A 21,570-nucleotide genomic window follows, 5' to 3' on the forward strand; every position below is an offset into this window, starting at 1 on the left:
ATTTAGACAAATGTTTTGCCTTGTGGGTGGTATTTTTTTTGCCAAAACTTATTTTGCAAGTGGCTGACTACACAGCTTTAAAGGCTGTGTATCAGTAAAAAGGATATTTTTCTTCTTCAGGTCTCTGCTACATAGTAGAAACTATACAGGTTTAGAATGCCTTTTGATGAAGTGTTTGCAGTGTGTCATCCTCAGCTTTTAACTACCTGGGAATAAAGTGTTAATTTTGACGTGTGAATGTGAAAACCTCTGGGCCTTTTATATGAGCAGTTTCTTTGCTGGTTGTGTTTTGTGGCCACAGTGACTTTCTGGCTTGTTTTCACACAGGTTAAAACCTCTTTAGCATCCACAGCAAGACTCTTCTGCCTGCTGAGTCTACTTAAAGCAAATCTCTTAAAGCTTCAGAGTATATCAAATTGTTCATTGAAGAATGACTCTTAAATATATTCATGAAGGAAAGAAACTTAATGTTCATTGTTTTCCCTTTCTCTTACTCAGAAAAATAATGGAAAAGCAGGTGTCCACATTTTCTGATCTAAAGGTGAAATTTCCTTATGTGATAGGGCTCTGTGGCAGCCATTGGTTTTTCCCCAGCAGTCTGCAGGCCTTACACTCAGGCTGGCTTTTGTCTAATGTCTGATAATGTCACCTTTATGTGAGTTAGGCTGTTTTGAAGTCTTTTAAGTCTTGCAGATAAAGAGAGTTCATACATATGGTGCTGAGCTTTGATTTCTCTGATACAACACTGCAGCATCTTTCTGCAAGTGAAACAAGGAAATTGGCATTGGGTGTGTTTTAGGATAAAGCCTTTTCATTCCTGCTTTACTTTAATCCTCAAAGTCTTAGCTTCAGAGGTCTTCAGAACCTGAATGCATCCATCTATCAGTCCTCTCCTTGCCAAAATGTTGCCATCCTTTTTAAAATGTATTTATTTTTAAAAATTATTTTTGGCATTTTTACCTTCACTGCTTTTGTCCCTTGAGCTTTCCTTTAATAAACATCTGCTAAAATTGCTTCAACCCTTTTTAATCTATCCTACTTTTTTTTGCTAGTTTTATTGCCATCTGTTTCCCTGTGTTACGGACTAGTGCAGAATGTTCTTGTCACATGTCAATCCATTTCACTAAATAAGGGTTCCCAGTTTGTTATGGTTTTCCTATGGCATGCCCTATCAAGTGATGGGTCTCAATAACATGCTTTTGAGCAGGAGACTACATAAGTGACTTGAATCAGTGACTTGGAAGGTATCAGAGGTCTTTGGAAATTTCCTGTCTGCACAGGGATGCAGTGATCCACTGGGATCAACCTGTTCCCCTGGGATGGCAGCCATTTGAGTGGGTGAAAGGCAAGCAGAGGGTTTGGCTGAGCCAGCTGTGCAGCAGGGAAGCAGCTGGAGCGCTGCCGGGAGCAGCTGGCAGCGCTGTGCAGGGACAGAGGGGTTTCAGAGCCAGACAGGAGGGTAAGCACTTGTCTGGCTGCAGTGGTTAGGGGAAGTGTCTCTGTACCTCCATTATTAACTGATTATGAAAAATTGAGCTAATGTTTTAAGGCTAAGCTCTGATATGACAAAATGATTAATGCAGAATGTAGCTTATTTGGGACTGCAGGGAAATCAGTGGAGCAGTAGAAGATTTTTCTCTGTATTTTTGGTGGCATCAAAACATGCCATGGAAAAGTATTTTATGTATTTATACAACTAAACTGATTTAGCATTATGCAAATAGCATGGTAGAAAAGCGTTTTAAAGACAAATAAGTTAAAACAGGTCTAAATTTTACATTTTTTTAATGTTATGATAACCTTTAAAGCACTATGATTCAGATTAGTTTTGACTGGGAGAAAAAAAAATTTGAAAGTTTAGTTGGGCGGGGTAAGAAATATTCTTATGCTGAAGTTTCAAGCCAGACTGCTAACCTCTTGAATGTTGAATCAATTTTTGACAGTAATAGTTATCTCTGCAGAATTAAAATTTTCAACAAATGGGGTTTTTTAAATTCTGTAACTAGTTCATTCAGAAACTGGAACCTAGCTGTTAGCTGAAAATCAGCATGCTTTGTTCTCATCTTCAGAGTAGCTGTGAATATGAGCCTGGAGCAATGATGTGTACCAGTTCTTCAGTCCCCAAAAAATAACAATAAGGGGCTTTTTGGATTACTAATAACTGCAGACAATAATGTACTTGTTAAAAGATGAAATTTATTTTTGTGAGTTTTCCTGTATACTATTTAAAATGTTTTATTTACTCAAACATCTTAATCCATTTTAGTTCCGGTTCCCTTTTACATGCTGCTTAAGACAAATGATATGGAAATAATTTCTATTAATAATTTGAAATTATGGAAATAATTCTATAAATAATAATTTCTAGACCTCAATTGCTCAGTTTTTAACAGTAAAACATAAATTGAAAATATGAATACATATGTAACTGTTGAAGCTCATCATTGTGAATTTCTTTCTTTAAAGAAATTGCAAACTTAGTACAACACTTCTGGGTAGTCAAAACCAGCTCTTTTATTACCCAATATAACTGATACTATATAGCCATGTAAGGACAATCCTTTCGCACAGACTTAGTATAAGTTCTAAAATAAGTTTTTCTGCTTGATTAAAAGGGATGATTATAGTTAATTTTCTCTATGGAAATAAGGAGGACAAACTGTATAAGTCTGTATCTGCCAGTGACTTGTATTGTTGAAGGTAAAAAAATCCTACATAGAGACTGTGGGCTTAAATCTTAAATCTAACAATATTCTGTAAATAAAGGTCTAGTTGAGGACACACAGCTCATCAAAGAAGCCAGCATCTGATGGGTCTGAGAACGGGTCGCCAAATTTGCATTTGGAGGTAATTTTCTTTTTATAGCACAAAGTAAAGAAAACACTTTTAATGATATTCATTCAATGCTGCCATTTTTCAACAAAATCATGTACTTACTGCAAAATGTTTTCCCATTATGACCTTTTTTGCTTCTTATGTAACTGTGTCTGATTTGTGTTTCTGTTTGTGTAAAAACAAGAAACCCTACGTGAATAAAAGCAATTTAAAAAAAGAAAACACAACCCTCTTCTCCCTAAGAACTGAGTCTACCATGCAGGTTATATAAAATGTACACTGATAAGTAAAGTCATGACTTTTACAGTTGTGAGGGAGGTGAAACAAAGCCTGGGGTCATATGCATTGGCTTTCCTATTTGTCTTCTGAAACCTCATTACACTTTGCAAATTTATTGCCTGTATTAATGCTGATCCACTAATGCTAATTCTTGGGAGCTCAATGAAATGCATTTCTGCTGATTTCTGACTGTCATTAGTAACCATGAAAATGTTACTTCTATCTGGGTTTGTCAGTGCCTTTCTTTGGAGCCTTTTTCCTGCAGCTGCTGCTCATGAAGGTTAAGCTAAATTTTTGGTGACTTTAAGTCAGGCAATGTTCATGTTCTAGTGAAAATTTTGGGAGAAAGGGCAGTGTTAACTGTGAGAGCAGATAAAGGTTTTTTCACGACATGTTTAACATGAAATATGATAGAGGAATTAAGGTTGAAATTACTTAAATTTGACTGTGGGATGTAGGTTTATAATGCTTAAGCTTGGGAGGCCATACTTTAGAACTGCCTGCTCTAAAACTGCTTCAGCATTTTGGTATCACACATGCAAAATGTGCTCAAGCACGTTTGGAGCAATGGTGGTTGGGTCAGTGAGCACAGGTGACACAGGTGGTGTGGAACCAGGGTAGTGTGAGCCTCTGAGCTGGCTGGGTCATGGTGGTCTGCAAATGTCCGTGTGTCTGAGTCTGTAGGTGTGTCCAGTTAGGGATGCACTTGAGTAGGGAGCCAGGAAGCTCATAGACTGAATTAAATTTAAGAAGATTCTTTCTGTATTTTTGTTCTCTATCACAACCCTGAAATTTTTCTGGTACAAATTTTTAAAAATCCACTATATGAAATGTGTTTTAAGAATGCCTACAAGGAGCCAAGACATTATGGAGATGAATGCTGACTGACCTTGCACTACATGCAATGTCCATGCATTTCCATAATGGCATTACTTTTCCCACGAAGCTGAGTGAATTACAGCAGGTTTTGTTTGAAGTGTTTGCTCTAGTTGTGGCATGAGTGAATTCTATGGCTTTTAAAACATTGCTAGTGTTCTATAGTCATGGCTGCTTTGCAATCAGTTGCAGTTCAGCACTTACTAAGAAACATTACTTCTTTTTTAGAGGGAATGTTATGATAGAAGCATATCTTGATGGATTGCAGTGAGTGAAGGCAATGCTTTTGGAAGGGAGATGTGCAAGGAGGTAGCAAAGATGACATGTTTATGGTATAGTGCACAATGCCTCAGATCTAATTTTATTCCATGTCTTTAATACTAATTGCTGATGCTGGTGTTAAGCCAAAGTAATAGTTTAACAGCAAACCTTAAAACCCTAAGGTTGTTCTATTGAGTGGAAGACATTAATGTGACATGGAAGGAAATCTTCTCATTGGAATTTGATAGCAGTATAAAATTTGTATAAAAGGCCAGGACTAAATGAATCCATTAGATTTCACAGTACTTTAAACCTCAACCTGTATTCAAATACTGTTTCTTCTGGCAGAGAAAGTGCTGTGATGCTTTTAGCAAGTTATTAAACATCTGAGCCTTCATTTTCCATCTGATGGATAAAGAAATTAGTATTTTTCTCAGTGGATTTTGAAGATAGATTTCTTAGCACATCTTGAAGATATTCAGATGTTAGGGTATTAGGGAGGATGGCCTTGAAAATACAAAGATGAAGTCAGACAAAAGCTCTTCAGTATTGCTTGCATTCCTTTGCTCCCATAGCACAAAGAGGTTTTATCCTTTCTAATGTGTTTTTTGGATTCGTGTAGTTTTTTTAGCCTTTTGGTCAAAAACAATGAAATGAACCTTTGCCAAGATTAAAGTTTGGCACCTTCTTATGAAAGAGCACTTTATTTCTGATGTTTTAAGTATAAAGGCCTTCATGAGAGAGTCTAAGGAAAAGCCCTTTTTCTACTACTTGGTTCTGCTCTAAAGACACTTTATTATTGTGACACATTGCACTGCGAATTACCAGGTAACTGTGCACCACCCTACCTTTTCCCTTGTTATAATTGTTTACTTTAAGAATAAGGGGAGTAGTCAACATTTTTTATCATATCAATATGTTAGTTGGACTTATGCCAAACTTACATTAACATTTGGGTTAGTTCAGAAAGGATTTACATGAATTTAAGCATGCCAGTTATATATAATGTGATTAAGGGAATGCATGTAGTACTTTAGATATAAATTCTTATGTGTTTGAGTTTTTTTGGTTGTTTTTTGAGGGTTGGCTTTATTTTGTGGTGGTCTTTGTTTTCACACTATGTGTGTATTAATGGTTCTGTTTCATGTATCTTCATGGATTGGCCTCTGCTAAAGGAAGATCTGGGTTTGTGGGTTTTTGACTTTATGTTTATATAAGGAAGTGGGGTTTTTTAATTGTCTGGTTTTAACTTGTGTTTTTAGAAATCTCCTCTTAGATTTTGTTACTTTTGTTCTAGTACTAATATACGGCTTCCTCATACCTTTAATTGGTATTCATTTTTTATTACTTCACTTTTTGGTTCAAGAACATCTGTTTGATAAGGGCAGGCTTAATGTTGTTTATATTACCTGGGTTTGAAATGAAAAGCAGCAATTAAAAAATGTAAATTAATATTTCTTGAAAGTGACCTGAGGGATGTACTTGATCTGCGTGGTTTGCTACTGTTTATGCCATATTATGCAGTTTAATATTCAATGATAGCTTGCCCCCTGCCCTCTCAAAGTTGAGCTTTAGGGGAGTGCAGTTGGCAGAGTCAGAAGAGAGGCTAAAGTATTAATTTAGCACAAGCAAATCCCACATCCAAACCCCTTTAAGTTTGAGATCCTATTAAACAACACACCAACTTGGGAACTTGTATTTCCCAGGCTGGCATGTGCTCTCATGAACTAAACTCCCCCAGTTTTGTGAAAGAGCATTTCTTACTTCTTCATCTCCATTGAAATGGCTTGGGAAGTGGCAGTGCTCTGGCCTGCCATGATCCTGGGAATGATGAGTCTGCAAAGACTGCTCCATTTCTTTAGTGATGAGGCATCTGCTACTGGCAGGGAAGAACAAGGATAAGAAAAGGATAGTCTAACTACTCCAGTAGGATAGTCTAACTATTCCAGTATAGGACAAGAATTTATTTCAGGCCTCTGTAAATACTACTGGCAGCTTTGCTGGGAATCCTATTAATAAGCAGTCCTCAGTGAGCCAACATTATTTAGCAGTACTTTTTAAAGATATATTTGAATTGCTTGACCCATAATTGCCAGTTGTTTTTAAAAAATACATGGTCAATAAGGCCTATCAAAAAATTGAGTCATTTTAGGTTCAGTGCTTGTTTGAAGCAGAAATATCCCTGCCTAAAAATGACTATAAACTTTTGAGGATGAGATGGAGGGCACCCTTTATTTGTTATTCTGAAAAAAATTCCAAATTATTCTGCTTGCATTCTGCTCTGCATGTGCATGAGGGAGTACAGGTACATCCCAGAGTTCATGTTGAGGCAGACAGAACTATTTTCCTGACTTGACAGCATGTGCATTCTGCAAGCCACACTGTTTGCAACGTCACTTTTCACATGCCAATTTTCAGGAAAGTTAAGGTGGTGTAGGAATGATTGGTAATTTTAGAAATTACACATCCTCATTTTCTCAAACACTTAAAGTTTATTCCCAAGATTTTATTCCAAAGATTTTTCTTCTGCTTTTTCATTTTATGCAGCTTTTCCTGAACTTGGCATGCTGAAAATACTCATAATTCATGCATAATGGAGGCCTGTTAAAGCATAACTGAATTTTTCTAGGATTTCCTATTGTAAAAACACACTGCAATTCCTTAATGAACCTATGCCTACCTGTGCATGTGCTAAAGCACAAAAAGGAACTTCCATCTGGAAAGGGACAGAGTCAGACTGCTCCTGGACATTTCCCCTCAGGATTCAGGCCATAACCTGGAGACTGTGATGGCAAGGATACTGTTTTTTTTCCCCGAATATATTCAGTGCTTATAATATATGAAACATAGAATATGAAATATCCTCCAAGAGAAAGGATCCTAATAAGGAATTTGGAGGATTCAGGAAGACATTGGAAAAGCACATTGGGGTCTGTGGGTATGGAGGGCTGGGAGCAAAGGCAGAATCAGAAGCAAGTTTTAGGGAGAGGGACAAGAGTCCAGGACTGTGGCAGGAGGTGATCTCTAATATTTGGAGGTCCTTTAGGGATTTCAGATCTCTCTGTGGAGTCCTCAGTCTCCCTGTTCTGTTTCAGCAAATAGCTATGACACTCACTGATATGCAGAACTTAGACACAGCTGATTTTGGGATGGAAGCTGTTACTGCTGTCACTGTTTAAACTTAATTACAGAAGCCTGTGATCTAGTTAACAATATAGGTGAGAGAGATCTATATCATCACATATTTTAGAGGAAGAAATGTTACATACAATAGATTTGAGCCACAATGCCTGGTTAAAATTTACCTTTAGCTTTGAAGCTGTTTCTTGCATTTCTTGAATGGGGTTTCAGTGCTGCCATTCCTGACAAATTATTTGTGAGTCTTACAAACTGTGTACTGTTCTCAAATGTTTAGAATTTGTCATATGTGACAATCTTCTTAGCATTTCAAAAGTAACTGAGAGATAAAATCAATTTGTGTACTGAAGACCTACATAAAATTTAATCAGGGGTGTTGAGCTTATCATGTAAACTACACTACAAGTTTTTGGTTTTTAGTTGACCAAGTAGGGCAACAACACCCGAGGGGCCTCAACACATGAAGTGGTTCTGTGCTGCTGTACTAACCTTCAGAGAAATGAGGAAAGGTGGTGTCCCCCTTCCCAGACTTGTGAAAACTGTGATAAAACCAATTAGCCATCTGTGCATGTATTGTAACTGGTGGTTCGTGCTGTCATGGGTGGTTAAAGAACAACCAGCCTTTGGTATGTTTATCTCTCAACATACTGGTTGCACACAGGTTAATGAGACTCCCCAGGAATATAAACACCCCTGGTACAAGTGTAGAGCATGAGATGTGTATTTGTATTGCAACTTTCAAACAGAAACTGTTTATTTTGGAAGGGTCAGATCTGTGTTCAGCATATGAAATTCAAAGGCAGCCATAAGACATTTTAAAGTGATCTTTTCTTGGGTTTTTTATACCACTGTGGCTTTGAGTGGAATCTTTGTTTGAATTCTTGTTGTCTGAATCTTTATTGCTGTAGTGATTTTTTCTGCTAGTACTGTCTTTTTAGATTTTAAATATTTTCTGTAACCTTTCCTGAAGATAGACAGATATTCTATTAGACATATAAGCCCTCAATATTATAAATTCTAAAAGCATTTAAGGGTTTATTTTGTTTAAAATTTTGTCAGACAGCAGCCATAATTTTTTGCTGAAGTACCTTATGCATAAAGGCTTTTCCACTTCTGTTGGGAATCATACCTCAAAAGAGGTGTTCTGCAGCATTTACATTTCTGAGGCCTTCAAACCTTTCCTCAGTTAAACTTTAGGTTGCAGTTTGTCCTTGAAACACTCTAGGGGAATCATAATTTATATGTTATCATGCTTCTCCCATTTTAAACTTCTTTTCCCACTTACTATTCATAATTAAATGCACTATTGGTTTTTATGGTAAAACTTTTGTTTTGCTCCTGATGCTGGAAGGGGTTTTGTGAACTAAAAAATTGCTTTTCTTTCTATTAAGAGTCTAGTAGAGTGAAGACCTATTTTAATGACTAAGCTGCTAGGGCAATGCTAATTTTATTTTTAAGTATCAATTAAAAAGACCTCTTACTATTTGAAAGAACAACAGAATAGAACAAAAAAAAAAGAAAAAAAAGAACAGAACAAGCATCAGTGACTCTGCTTCTTACAAGAAGTTGCTAAGAAAGTGTGTTCACTGCTACATGGTTTAGTCCATGAGTTGTATGGCTCATGTTGTCTCGTTTTTTGAGAATTTATTGGTTTTTTTTCTAGGAAAAAAGGTAAGAGTACATTATTCTCATTGTAACTGCATGTAGATAGTTATGGGACATCTTAGATTGTGAGAATTATTGCTTCAAGGGGATTTGACTTTGTTTTATAACAGTAAGAATAATTTTCATAGTAATCTTCTGTTAAATCAGTCACAAATTAAATGTAGTACCAGGTTTGGGGTTTCCCCCCCGCCAGAATATTTTGCAAGTGGGTTTAGTGCATCCATGAAAGGAAGAGAGAGCTGGTGGACACCATGGGGAGGCTGCTCATGATCCTTGGAAGGTCATAATAATCAGTCCAAGAGACTGGAAGAAAGCAAACATCATCCAGACCTTTGGAAGGGGTGGCAAGGAGGATGCAGGGAAATGCCAGCCAGCCTCACCTCAGTCCCTGGAAAGGTGATGAGCCTCTCATTTGGGAGGTCATCTCTACCCAAATTTCTCTCACTGTTTGGAAGCCCCTCTCACATCTCAGTACTACAGAGAGCTCTCATGCAAAACTAAATGAAGTGTTTTGTAGAGTTTTTGGCTTGAAACATTGTGCTGTAAATCCTGTAGCGGTGATTTAAGTGGAAGAATGTGTCCATTCAGAGCCTTCAGCCTGTCAGTTCTATGGAATCATTCCCCTTGTTTGTCGTAGACCTTAATTTTTCCCTTTCCTCATGTAGTAGGATTCTTCTTGATACAAGATCGATAGATAGAAGCTAGATTGTTTAATCCATATATTTTTTCTGTGTCATTTAACCAAAAGAAGTTTCCCTTAAAATTAAATTTGGTAGACTGAAACAGCATGTTTCCTTTAAAATTTCCTTTAAAAAAATTATTGAAAATCTGAAAAAAAGGTAAGGAAAATTCATTCCACCCTCCGAAATCAATATTTTGCTCCTTTTAAAATCATGAAAGCTTTGGAGGCTTCTTGTATTTTTTTATAGGCCACATATTTGCTCTTGAATAAATCTCTTGATGTATAAATCTGTCCCAGCCCTCTGCAGCCACTGTGCTCCATCACATGAAAATCCATTTTCTTCTACTTAATAAGATCATGGGACAATAGGGAGTCTATTTTAGAACATACTGTAACTGGGTTCAGCTCTAGGGGTATAGAAAGAGATGGTCTGGGGAGGGAAAAACCCTCTCAGGTGCAATACTCTGTGGGGATGGGTGCTCTGTGAACATTTAAGCTGCAGCAGCTGTACCACCACTAACTGTATTTTGTAGAAGTATTTTTAATAGTATGTGGAAGAGGCTTTTTTCTCTTGTCCTTTCTGAAGTTTTTTATCTTCAGCAGCTCACTCTTCCTGAGATTCTTTCTATTTCTCACCTAAGAAGTCCTGGGAAAATAGATAAGCTGCTCAACATGCATTAAAGCTTTATCAGTTTCTGGACTCAAGTGCCCTTCAGTGAGAATGCCCAGGTGAATGCAGCCCTCTTGTCTGAATTACTGAGATAAAAGAGGACAAGAGAAGCAGTCTGCAAGGGGGTAGTGACCCAGACTGCAAAGGGTTTTATAGGTCAAAACCAACCCTTTGTATTTAACCAAGGAACAGATGAAAATTAGTGCAATACCTGCACTTCTGGTGCTTGTTTCCTGGGACTGCTTGACTCAGCACTGCAGCACTTTGAGATTTGACATGCCTTTTAGCTGGTCATCATTCTATGCCAATTTGATTAGTAAAGAACAAAAGTGCAGGTGACTGCAGTGAAACCCTTGTCCGTGAGGTAGTGCAGCCTTTTAGACAAATAGAGCTGGAAGGAGGGGAGATGATTGTTACAGCTGCCTCTCATATTTTATCATGAGAACTAAAACTATTCTTAAATCAGGGGTTGCTTGAGTGTTTCTAAATAGAAACTTGTTTAATGTCATGTCATGCCCCCATCTAGCTCAGTGTTTTGCTATCATCAGATTTCCCAGTCATTGTGATTTGTGTCATGGTTCTACAGCTGTCATGTGTGCTGTGTATGCCATGCAGAACTGGTAAAACATCCATTTTTGAGACTTATAGGGGAAGGGTATCTAACTCTCCAAGTAAGAGAGAAAGACATGGAAGAGGGATGAAAAAATGATGTATTAAAAAGGTTATTTAGTTGAACTGCCAAAAGTTTTGCAGCCTGGAGGGATTTTGCAGTATAGATTATTTGGGTGATAAAATGATAATGGTATTTCATGCTGATATGTATAAAATAAACCAATGCACATGAAGAAATTAACTGCAGCTATGCATGTGTAATGGTGAGTCTAAACAAATTACATTATTCTGGATAAGAATTGTAGGATCATGGGACAATAGTGTGAAGATAGTGGTTAGGTGTGAAGCAGTCCTCTGAAAAACAGGTAAACCTTCAGAAACAAGTAGGAAAAGAAAGGAGAACAAAACCATAGCTGTCATGAAGTTATTGAAGGAATACTGTTTCTATAAATACATTAAATATTAAGCCTCATAAAACAGAAATGACACAGTCCCTGTCCTTCCTGTGCTGGACCCCAGAGCTGCGTGCCATGTTCCAGGTGGGGTCTCTGTCCCCAGGGCAGAGCAGAGGGACAAAACCTCCCTGTCCTGCTGCCCAGGCTGCTCTTGGTGCAGCCCAGTGCAGGTTTGGCTCTCTGGGCTGTGAGTGCCCATGGCTGGGTCAGGTTCAGCCTCTCCTCCACCAGCACCCCCAGGTCCCTCTGGGCAGGGCTGCTCTCAATCCCTTCATCCCCAGCCTGGATGGATACTGGGGGCTACCCCAGGCCAGGGGCAGCACCTTGCACTTGGTCTTGTTGAACCCCATGAGATTCCCATGGGCCACTTCTCAAGCTTGTCCAGGTCCCTCTGGATGGCATCCTGTCCTTCTGCCATGTCAGCTGCACCACTCAGCTTGGTGTCATCAGCAAATTTGCAGAGGGTACACTTGATCCCTTCATCTATGTCATTAGTGAAGATATTAAATAACACTGGTCCCAATATGGACCCAAACCCAAAGCCTTTCATGTGAGTATCTCAAAGTGAAAATGAAAGGAGGCTAAACTCCAGTGCTTTCAAAGAAGATGAGAATTTTGGTGCATGACATATTTAAACTTAAGAAAGAGATGAAGGTGAACTCATGGTTTTAAGTTTTAATTCATTTCTAGAAAGCTTTTTTCTCCTAGTTAAAATGCTGTGGATGACTTTGAAATAGGGTATCGCTGAGCTTTGTCCCTCTAGGAGATCCACTGTAGCAATATATGTAATTCAAAAATGAAACATTTTCAGGGATTCATCCCTGGGATTTACACTGGTAGATATTAAAAGTTATTGTTATTTCTTTATAATTGCATCTAAAGAGAAACTTTGTCAAGTCTGTCTCTATTATTCATCATTGAAATTTGTGTCATGGAAATATTACTATCCTTTCCTGGTTAGTATTGTGTTTGGGTTTTTTTGGGGTTGGTTTTTTTTTTTTTTTTTTTTTTTTTCCTCTCTCTATATATATTTTTCTTTTTTTTGGTTGGGTTTTTTTTGGATGGCAGACATGAGTATTGCCAGCTCTGGGTGTTGTGGGTTACATTGTGGGGTGTAACCAAACTATGTATTCTACTCCCATCTACATGATTCCTGTTAGTAGTGGGTTGTTTGCAGCAGCTGCCCAGTGCACACCCAGCCCTAAGGCTGCAAGCTGGGTGTTTGATAAGGGAAAGAGGCAAACCCTTGGGAGCAGGGTAGTGTTTCTGTCTCACAAATTGACTTAGCTCTGGTTACTACATCCAGCCTAAGGGGGTCCTCTCTGCCAATGGGCCATACAGCCCCACTGGGCAGCTATAACCACCCAGGCCATCAAGGACTCCCCAAAATATCCTATGACTTACAGGATTACATCATTCCATTGTGAAATTCCCTGCTCTGGGGAGGTGCTGGGCATTCCTGCCTGAATCTGACCATGTGTAAGCTGGGAGCTTTAGGGACTTGGGACACCACCAAAGAAGCTTATCCTGGGCTACATGCTGGGGTTGGGCTGCAGAGCCACAGGTTTCACCACCCACTCTGACATCAGCCCTGCTTGTGGTGCCAGTGACCCTGTGGATGACCAACATGCCCTGCTGGGGAAGAGAACTGTGGGGAAGCAGAACCTAACAGCTGATGAAGATAAGAACTTGAATGACACCAATTATGATGATTTCAATGGCTACACTGGGAGCCTGTTCTCAAGTGGCCCCCATGACAAAGGTGATGAGGAAACAGACACTATTGATGTGGCTTTGGAGAAGAGGACGGATGAAGGCAGAAAAGAGAGAAGGGAACAACAAGAAAAAGAGGAAATAGGAAAATACCATATGGAACAACCTGAAATTCAGCAGCAGTTCTCAGACTTCAAACAGAAGTTAGCAGAGGTTACTGAGGAGGAGTGGCTGAGTATTCCAGAGTTGGTGATGCCAGAAGCAAGCATCAGAGGAATCCTCGGTATGAGAAGATGACTCCTGTCCCTGACAGCTTATTTGCAAAGCATTTACAGTCAGGAGAGAATCATACTTCCATGGACCCATACTAGACACAATTTGGTGGACTGAATACTCCATATCTAGGGGGAATGAATATGCCATACCCAGGAGGAATGACACCAGGCTTGATGACACCTGGGACAGGTGAACTGGAGATGAAGAAGGTTGGGCAAGCCAGGAGCACCTTGATGGATATGAAGCTAAGCCAGGTGTCAGACTCTGTGAGTGGCCAGACTGTAGTGGACCTGAAAGGATATTTGACAGACTTGAATTCCATGATTCCCACACATGGAGGAGATATTGATGATATGAAAAAAGCCTGTTTATTCCTGAAATCTGTCCAAGAGACCAATCCTCAGCGTTCACCAGCCTGGATAGCATGAGCCCAACTGGAGGAGGTCACTGGTGAACTCCAGGTGGCTTGAAACCACATCTTGAAAGGAACAGAGATGTGCCCTAAGACTGAAGGTATTTGGTTGGAAGCTGCTCAGCTTCAGCCTGGAGATGCAGCCAAGACTGTTGTGGCCCAGGCTGTCCAGCACCTTCCATGGTCTTTCTGGATTTATATCAGCATAACAGAGCTGGAGATTGATATCTGTGCCAAGAAACGTGTCCTTGGGAAAACCCTTGAGCATGTTCCAGAATCAGTGCATTTGTGGAAAACAGCTATGGAGCTGGAGCAACCAGAAGATGCCAGGGTCATGCTGAGCAGGGCTGTGGAGTGCTGTCCAGCCAGTGCTGAACCATGGCTGGCACTGGCAAGGCTGAGACATGAGAATGCTCACAAAGTCCTTAACAAAGCCCAGGGGAACATTCTGATGGATTGTCACTTCTGGATTACTGCTGCCAAACTGGAGGAAGCCAATGGACCACCCAGATGGTGAAGAAAGTCACTGACAGAGCCATCAGATCTCGGGTCTAACAGTGTGGAACTCTACAGGGAGCACTAGATACCAAATGCCAAGCAATGTGATAAAGCTGGAAGTGTGTCCACTTGCCAGGCAAGTGATGCTGAGCTGTGATTGGGATTGGGATCGAAGAAGAAGATGAAAACCAACCTGGATAAAAATGCAAACAGTTGTGTTCACAGTGCTCTGGAGCATACCTGAGCTGTTTATGCTTTTTTCTTGCAAGTTTTCCCAAGCAAGAAGAATGTGTGGCTAAAAACAGCCTACTTTGAAAAGAACCATGGGACCAGAGAATCCTTGGAGGCTCTTTTGCAGAGAGCTGTTGCTCACTGTCCCAAAGCAGAAGTGCTGTGGCTCACAGGAGCTAAATCTAAGTGGCTGGCAGGAGATGTGCCAGCAGCCAGAAGCATCTTGGCCCTGGTTTTCCAGGGCAACCCCAACAGTGAGGACATCTGGCTGGCTGCCATGAAGCTTGAGTCAGAGAACAATGACTATGAAAGAGCAAGGAGGCAAAGGCTCCTTGCAGTGCCCCCACAGCAAGGGTCTCCATGAAATCTGTAAAGTTGGAATGAGTGCTTGGGAACATTGCTGTAGCCCAGGAGCTCTGTCAGGAAGCCTTGAAGCACTATGAGGAATTCCCCAAACTGTGGATTATGAAAGGACAAATTGAGGAACAAAAAGAATTCATAGAGAAACTATGGGAGGCTTTGTAATGCAAACTGTATATGGAATCAGTCCCTAAACCCACAAAATCTCTTTGTCCTAAAAGTTGCAAAACTAATAGGCACTATGTTGCATTGCATATTTAGTTTCAGACAGTGACTTTTTAAGTGAATTTCCACCATACCAGATAATGCACCTGTTATAGTGCAACTGTTGGTATTGCAAAGCAAGTTTAACAGCATGTTGTACTTGGAATAACTTGTCATGCATTCCATTGTGCAATATTACCACTGCTTCACTTCCCATCTTAGGATAAAAATTATTTTCTTTGCATTCAATGAATTTGTATCATTGCTGGATTGTTTTATTAAGGTCAAGTCTTCTTGTACTTTAGGTATTCTAACTCAAACTCAAAAGCCTCAATTTAAGGAAGGGGGTCATATTTTATGGTTACCTGTGATAGCAAGGATATGAACTGGGGTTGGACAGATGTTCCATCCAGCACTCAGTTTCTGGACACAACTTCTTAATCATCTTGTTAAATAATTTCTTAATGAAAAATTATCAGTGGCTTGTGAAGTGGCTGGCTAGATGTCTAAATGACTCTCACAAGTGAGTAAATTTTCAGAAGTGTTAATTTTTTCCTTGTATATTGAGTCTGCAGTTGTCAAAGATTTGTGTTGAGAAGCAGTGGCTCTCCTTGGCCAGGCCTTTTCTTCTATGAAGAGAAAATGGGCTCATATGGATGTATCAAACTTTTACAAATTACTGAATTTAGTTATTACTTCTTGAAGAGGAGGGAAGTATTATCTGCCTTTCTCCCTTGCTTCCTGTCTCCCATCCTCTCAGATGACTCAGTGTAGACTAATGGAAATGGGATATTACTTTCAAGTTCATTTTACTTGTCTGTAGTATGATCACACAGAACAGAAGTAACTACTGGCATTTTTTTACTATGCCATATTACTAAATGATGGTTTGCATTTTTAGTTAATTGACCATCAGAGCTGTGACATTGTGTAATTTCTCTGGTTTAAGTGTAGCAATTTGCTATTATCTTGAAAAGCTCCAAAGATACCTCCTTATAGGTGAAGAACTGCTCCCAAGTGCTACATAGCATTTTGCAGTCTGCCCTGGGATGAAAGTGTTGGCAGGACTTAACGTACTGATAATGTGAGACTTGTACTTGCAGCTGGCTTCCAGGGAGAGTTTTAAAATCTAAATTGAACTCCATAGTTATTTGACTTTTTCAATACAATAACTAAAAAAAAAGCTAACTTTTTTTTAGATTAGTTACTCTCCCACCCCCTTGGAAGAAACCCAGTCCCATGCTGCAGGGGTCTTTGTGTGTTCATCAACTCCATTCTTAATTCTTGATAGCTTTTGCCAGGTTCCCCCAACCTTCTCTGTGGTACCACGGGCAGCAGAGCACATATTTGTGCTTGAGCTAAGTTATGTTCAACCACAATCTGCAAATGGTGTTGGGAGTAGGGCAAGGGATGGGGCTAGCAGAGGAGAAAGAGGGGGATAAGAATAGTAGGGAGTCAAGCAAAAATGCTGGGAAGCCTGCATGGATGGACAAAGACTTCCTAAGGAGATTCAAATGTGAAAAGGAATTATATAGAGAGTGGAATTGAGAACAGGTAATAGGGAAGGAATACAGATGTGTCTTCCAAGCATGCACTTACAAAAGACAAATCCCATCTGGATTTGGATCTTCTGAGGAAGGCCGAAGGCAAAGGCAACAAGACAAAGAAGGGCTTAATGCAATAATTTTTTTTTTCATTTTTTTCAATAAAGTAAAAATAATTAACTTTTAATTATGGGAGGTTTGTGTGAGCTATATCTCACTGCAGAAAGGCCCTGCAGAGAGATTTAGACAAAGTAAGACCCCTTGGCAATAATCAACTGTATGAAGTTTAACAAGGGTGAGTGCCAGGTTTTGCACCTGGAGTGGGCCAATCAAGTATGGACAGACTGGAGAATGACTGGAAAGCAGCCCTGCAGGAAGGGACATGGGGGGGTCCTGGTCAATGGTGAGTTGAATATGAATGAGCCATACCCTGGCTGCCAGGAGGCCTAGCCGTGTCCTGGGGGCATCAGGCCCAGCATTGCCAGCAGGGCAAGAGAGAGGGGATTGTCCTGCTCTGCTCTGCACTGGGGCAGCCTCACCTCCAGTGCTGGGGGCAGTTCTGGGTGCCACAGTATAAGAAGGATATAAAGGTATCAGAGGATTGTCCAAAGGAGGACTGCAGAGATGGTGAATGATCATCTATGGGGAAGCTGTATGTGGAGTGGCTGAGGTCACTTGGTCTGTTGAGCCTGGAGAAGAGACTGAGGGGGAGACCTCACTGCAGTCTAGAACTTCCTCAAAAAAGGAAGCAGAAGGTGCTGATCATTTCTCTGTGGTGACCAGTGACAGGACCCAAAAGAAGGGCATTAAGCTGTGTGGGAGGGGTTTTGGTTCAATATTAGGACAAGGTTCTTCACCCAGAGGGTGGCTGGGCACTGGAACAGCTCCCCAGGGATCTGGCCACAGCGCCAGGCTGACAGAGTTCAAGAAGTGTTTGGACAACACTTCAAACACATAGTGTGATTCTTGGGGATAGTCCTGTGCAGGGCTAGGAGTTGGACTTCATTGATCCTGACGGGTCCTTTCCAACTCAGCATATTCTGTGATTCTATAACTTTGTAGGATGTTTGACTTGCTTTCATTCTCCCTTAGCCCAATACCTTCTTTGCTTCTGGAATGCAGTTCCCTGATTTTCTGGCTTGCCTTTTTTGCCTGTGTTTCCTCTTTCCATGGCTGTCCACCACTTTTCCTTTAACATGGTGCCTGCCTTTTAGCATATATTGGTCTTTGCTGGTTCTTACTCACTACCTTTTTTTTTCTTTTTCCTGAACATCCTTCTGTCCTGTTCTCCCTCAACCTCAGACAAATTTATTGTTGACAGAATAAGGTCAAGAATTGTAAACATTGTGAAAGTATTTTCTCATAATTTCAACTGGAAGCTCTTCGTGTTTTCTTCTGGGCCTCACACTTGAGAGAGAGAGGAGAAGAAAATTTTGTTCAAGAGAGTGGAAGTCCTATTTTTTCAGGAGATCTGAAGCTGCCTATCTGGTTAGAAACCAAACTGACAAGTCTGGAGATGCCCCTGTGACTAAGGTTGGGAAAAGGAGAGGAAAAGATAACAACAACTACATGAGTTTGGAATCATCTTATAGAATTTCCTTATTTGCTTATGGCATTCAGTTTTATATGTTACTGGAGCCACTGATGCTAGGTTCAGGTGTGAGCAAGTAAGTCAACATGTGTAAGGCTTGGTGACTATGGTGCTCAAACTCAAATGAGTTGAGTTTGAGCACACTCTCCTTTCAAAGTGGAGCTCTACAGGGGAGTCCATTTCCAGTGGTTCTGTGGTGAGGGTCCCTGGAGCTGCCCAGGGTGTGAGCCAGAACTGTGTTTTGCCTGTTAGTTCATTGTAGCTCCTGATTACATGAAAATGAAAAATATTTCAGGATGTTGAAGGTGTCATCTCAGCTGAGCTGCATGCTTCTCCTCCTGAAGGTTTCACTGATGTACACATTACTGTTCCCTGTCCTAGTATAGTCTGCCCAGTGCTCCCCCAACCCCAGGAGATTTCTGGGGAGCCAGAAGCCATCTGAAGCACAGGCCAGCAGGGGTTGCTGTAGGAGTAGAAGATGGAGAAGATGCACTGCCTCCTTTTTGGAGAAGCTCTCTCTCAGGGTTTGCCAGGGTTTGCTCCTGCTGCCCTCTTTTCCCTCCTACCACACTCAAGCTTTCTTGGGCTGAGTAGTGGATTCCCAGCACAGAGTAGGTGTCTATTGCTTACTCACAGCTTTATGTATTTTGTACAATCATAAATTAAATAGTAAGTTTCATCCTTAAAATGCTGAAACTAACTTGAGAGTTCATATTTTGACTCAATAAATTTTAAATACTTTTTAATATTTATTGTTTATGTAAAAGTGGATAGTGGTATTCATAGTGCTTGTTTCCAGGAGCCCATAGATTATTTCAGTAATGTCATTTTGTCACTCTAGAATTTGCTGATATCTTTCAGGGCTGGGACAGAATTGAATTGGGAATGATTAGTTTCATCCTTTTATTGAATGTTGAGTTTTTCCCCTTAATTCCTGTGAAATCACCATTAGCTATTTTGGCTGCAATTCTGTGTTGGGTTGAGGCAGTGCTACACTGTAAATCAATATCTTTTCAAAAAGACTGCTGTAAATTGCCTAGATAGCATATGCATGGTTACTTTGGCTGCAATGCTGCTGCAGAGCCTGGATACTCTGCCTTTCTGGGAACTCCACAGGCAAGTCCATCATATATTTAGAAAAAAAAAATCTTTTTAGAAAGAGTATAGTATTGCTGATGAAATTTAGACAGAGAAATATTGTACCCTCGGTGCTTATCTGTACCTTTTATATTCTACTCCACTGGGATTACCCTGTCTTGAGGGATTTCTTTGTTTGCTGCTTTAGATTTCCCCCTTTCTTAGCTGTAGTACAGCCGTACCATTTCAGCTTGCTAGTGCAGAAAGATGTGGTGAATTCAGTTGCTGAATGAGCCGGGCCTGACTGCAAACACTAACATTGCTAGAGAGATGCCAAAGAGTTGCAGGTGAATCTGACCTGATCTGGGCAACAGCAAAACGGTAAGATGGGGCTTGTTTAAATCTCTCGGATTAATTGGGTGCTGGGGTTTCCTGTTTCAACCTGGAGCCTAGTTATCACATGCTTCCAACTTGAGCAGGATTCATTCTGTGCATGTCAGGGTGGGTTTTCTCGGGAATGCTTAACATCCAGGCAGAGGGAGGCAGTGGGAAGCTGGGAACGCCACATGAGACCTCTCGGCAGCCACCCTGGTGAGATTCCCCAGCAGTACTGCCTGCGGTTTGTAAATACCAGGGAAAAGGTAGGGGAAGGCTTAAAAGCCGTGCTTTTCTCGGTACAGCTTTGTATCTCTCTCTCTGGCAGCCTTATTTATAATTGTATTAAGAGGATAGTATGGGCAATTTTTTCCGATACATGCTTGGCTGAACGCCCTCTGGGATGAGTGAGTGAAGGATGTGATCAGCCACTTTTTCATCTCTGCTAACAAGTCTATGCATCTTGCTATATCTGAATAAATGTCTGTAACAGTTACAGATTTGCTGGGTGGCAGAAGATAAAATTAAAATGATCCTTTATAGAAACATACTATTTCACGGATGTCAGAATATTTTTTTGCCTTGTTAACCTCTGTCATGATTTTATTCCTCTTGCACGCTGTCTTTATTTAATATAACAAAAAGTGAGGTAGTCTTTTTAGGTAGTCATTCGTGAATGCTTATGTAGGAGTGTGTTGACAGCGGTTTGGATCTTAGAGGAATATTTCAACATATGAAAGCTTAGAGCAGCAGCATGTTCAGGGAAAGAGGAAGAAAAGAGCATCAGTTACCATTAGTACAAGACAGAAAGATTAAAATGTGGCCATAGTATGGAATTATTAGAATTGTTTCTGATGACTTCACTGACAGCTAGTGTGCTTCAATTGTAGATCAAGCCATAGAAAACTAACTCTCAACAGAAATCCATTGGAGCTAAACAAAAAAATAGTATTTCACCATATGTTCTACTATTTAAAGGAAATGAACTGTGGTAGTAACGGTAGAGTGATGAGAGATGGTTTTTGCTTTTACTAGTTAAGGACAGAAGCAAACGGGCTTTTTTTTCTAGAGGAGAATGCTTATCTTTATGCAGCATGTGAATTATACTCCAAGAAGAGATCAGTTGTATACCACTGTGGGATCAAATAACTAGTTTGACAGGGATTCATGTTTTCTTTTTCTGTACTTGCTAATTAAAGGGTTCTTCTTCTTTGTCACCGAATATGATTAAGGGGCAAAGATTCAGTCCTACATCAATTATTTTATGAAGGTTTCATTATTATTTTGCTCGAGTTCCTTCTTTAAAAATGCTGTATATACTGTGATGTAAGTGATGTGAGGTGGTCAGTTTCACACTTTATACAACCTTAATATACACAGTTCTCTCTCAGAAAGTAGAGATGCCTTTTGTTGTTGTTGAGAATTACCCATAATGTTTCTATTGAAAGAGTTATTTCAGTTGTATTATTCTTTAATGATTTTTGGAAGCTTTCCTTTGCTTGTATTGTCATGTCTATTAATAAATTGCAAACCATTGTTTAATGCACAGGAGTAATCCAACCACTCGTGTTTGCCCACATATTGTACAACAAATGGAAGTCCAGGCATGAGGGATTTTTTTATAGCAAATTTTAAATTGTGTTTTTCTCTTAGTGTTATCTTTTCATCTACTTATATATGTGAAATTTGTTGCTTCCATCATCCTTCTCGAAGTGTTTCTTCTCCCCAAGCCTAAAGTCATAATCTCTGTTTGCTGTGTTACTACTGTCTCTGGGTTCTTGTGTTTTGGTTTTCTGAGCTTAAGAAAAGAATAATG

General features: G+C 39.9%; 1 protein-coding gene and 1 pseudogene across 8 annotated transcripts in view; both read left to right on the top strand.

The window, feature by feature from the left end:
* The window catches only part of LOC129117324 (pre-mRNA-processing factor 6 pseudogene), a 29,573-nt pseudogene extending 14,445 nt beyond the window's left edge, over positions 1-15,128 (top strand).
* The window catches only part of CDK14 (cyclin dependent kinase 14), a 448,028-nt gene that overhangs the window by 47,849 nt on the left and 378,609 nt on the right, over positions 1-21,570 (top strand). The window contains exon 1 of one of the 8 annotated variants that reach the window (XM_077174743.1): positions 19,308-19,418. The exons of 3 other annotated variants lie outside the window; for them this stretch is intronic. In XM_077174743.1, coding sequence (XP_077030858.1) covers positions 19,350-19,418 — 69 coding nt within the window. In that variant the 5' untranslated portion in view covers positions 19,308-19,349. Of the gene's footprint in view, positions 1-19,307; positions 19,419-19,602; positions 19,761-19,860; positions 20,021-21,570 lie in introns of those variants that run through there. 4 more of the 8 variants (XM_077174750.1, XM_077174729.1, XM_077174735.1 and 1 more) reach the window with 4 other exon arrangements.

This window comes from Agelaius phoeniceus, chromosome 1 (genome assembly GCF_051311805.1).
Source record: "Agelaius phoeniceus isolate bAgePho1 chromosome 1, bAgePho1.hap1, whole genome shotgun sequence".
Taxonomy (NCBI): Eukaryota; Metazoa; Chordata; class Aves; order Passeriformes; family Icteridae; genus Agelaius; species Agelaius phoeniceus.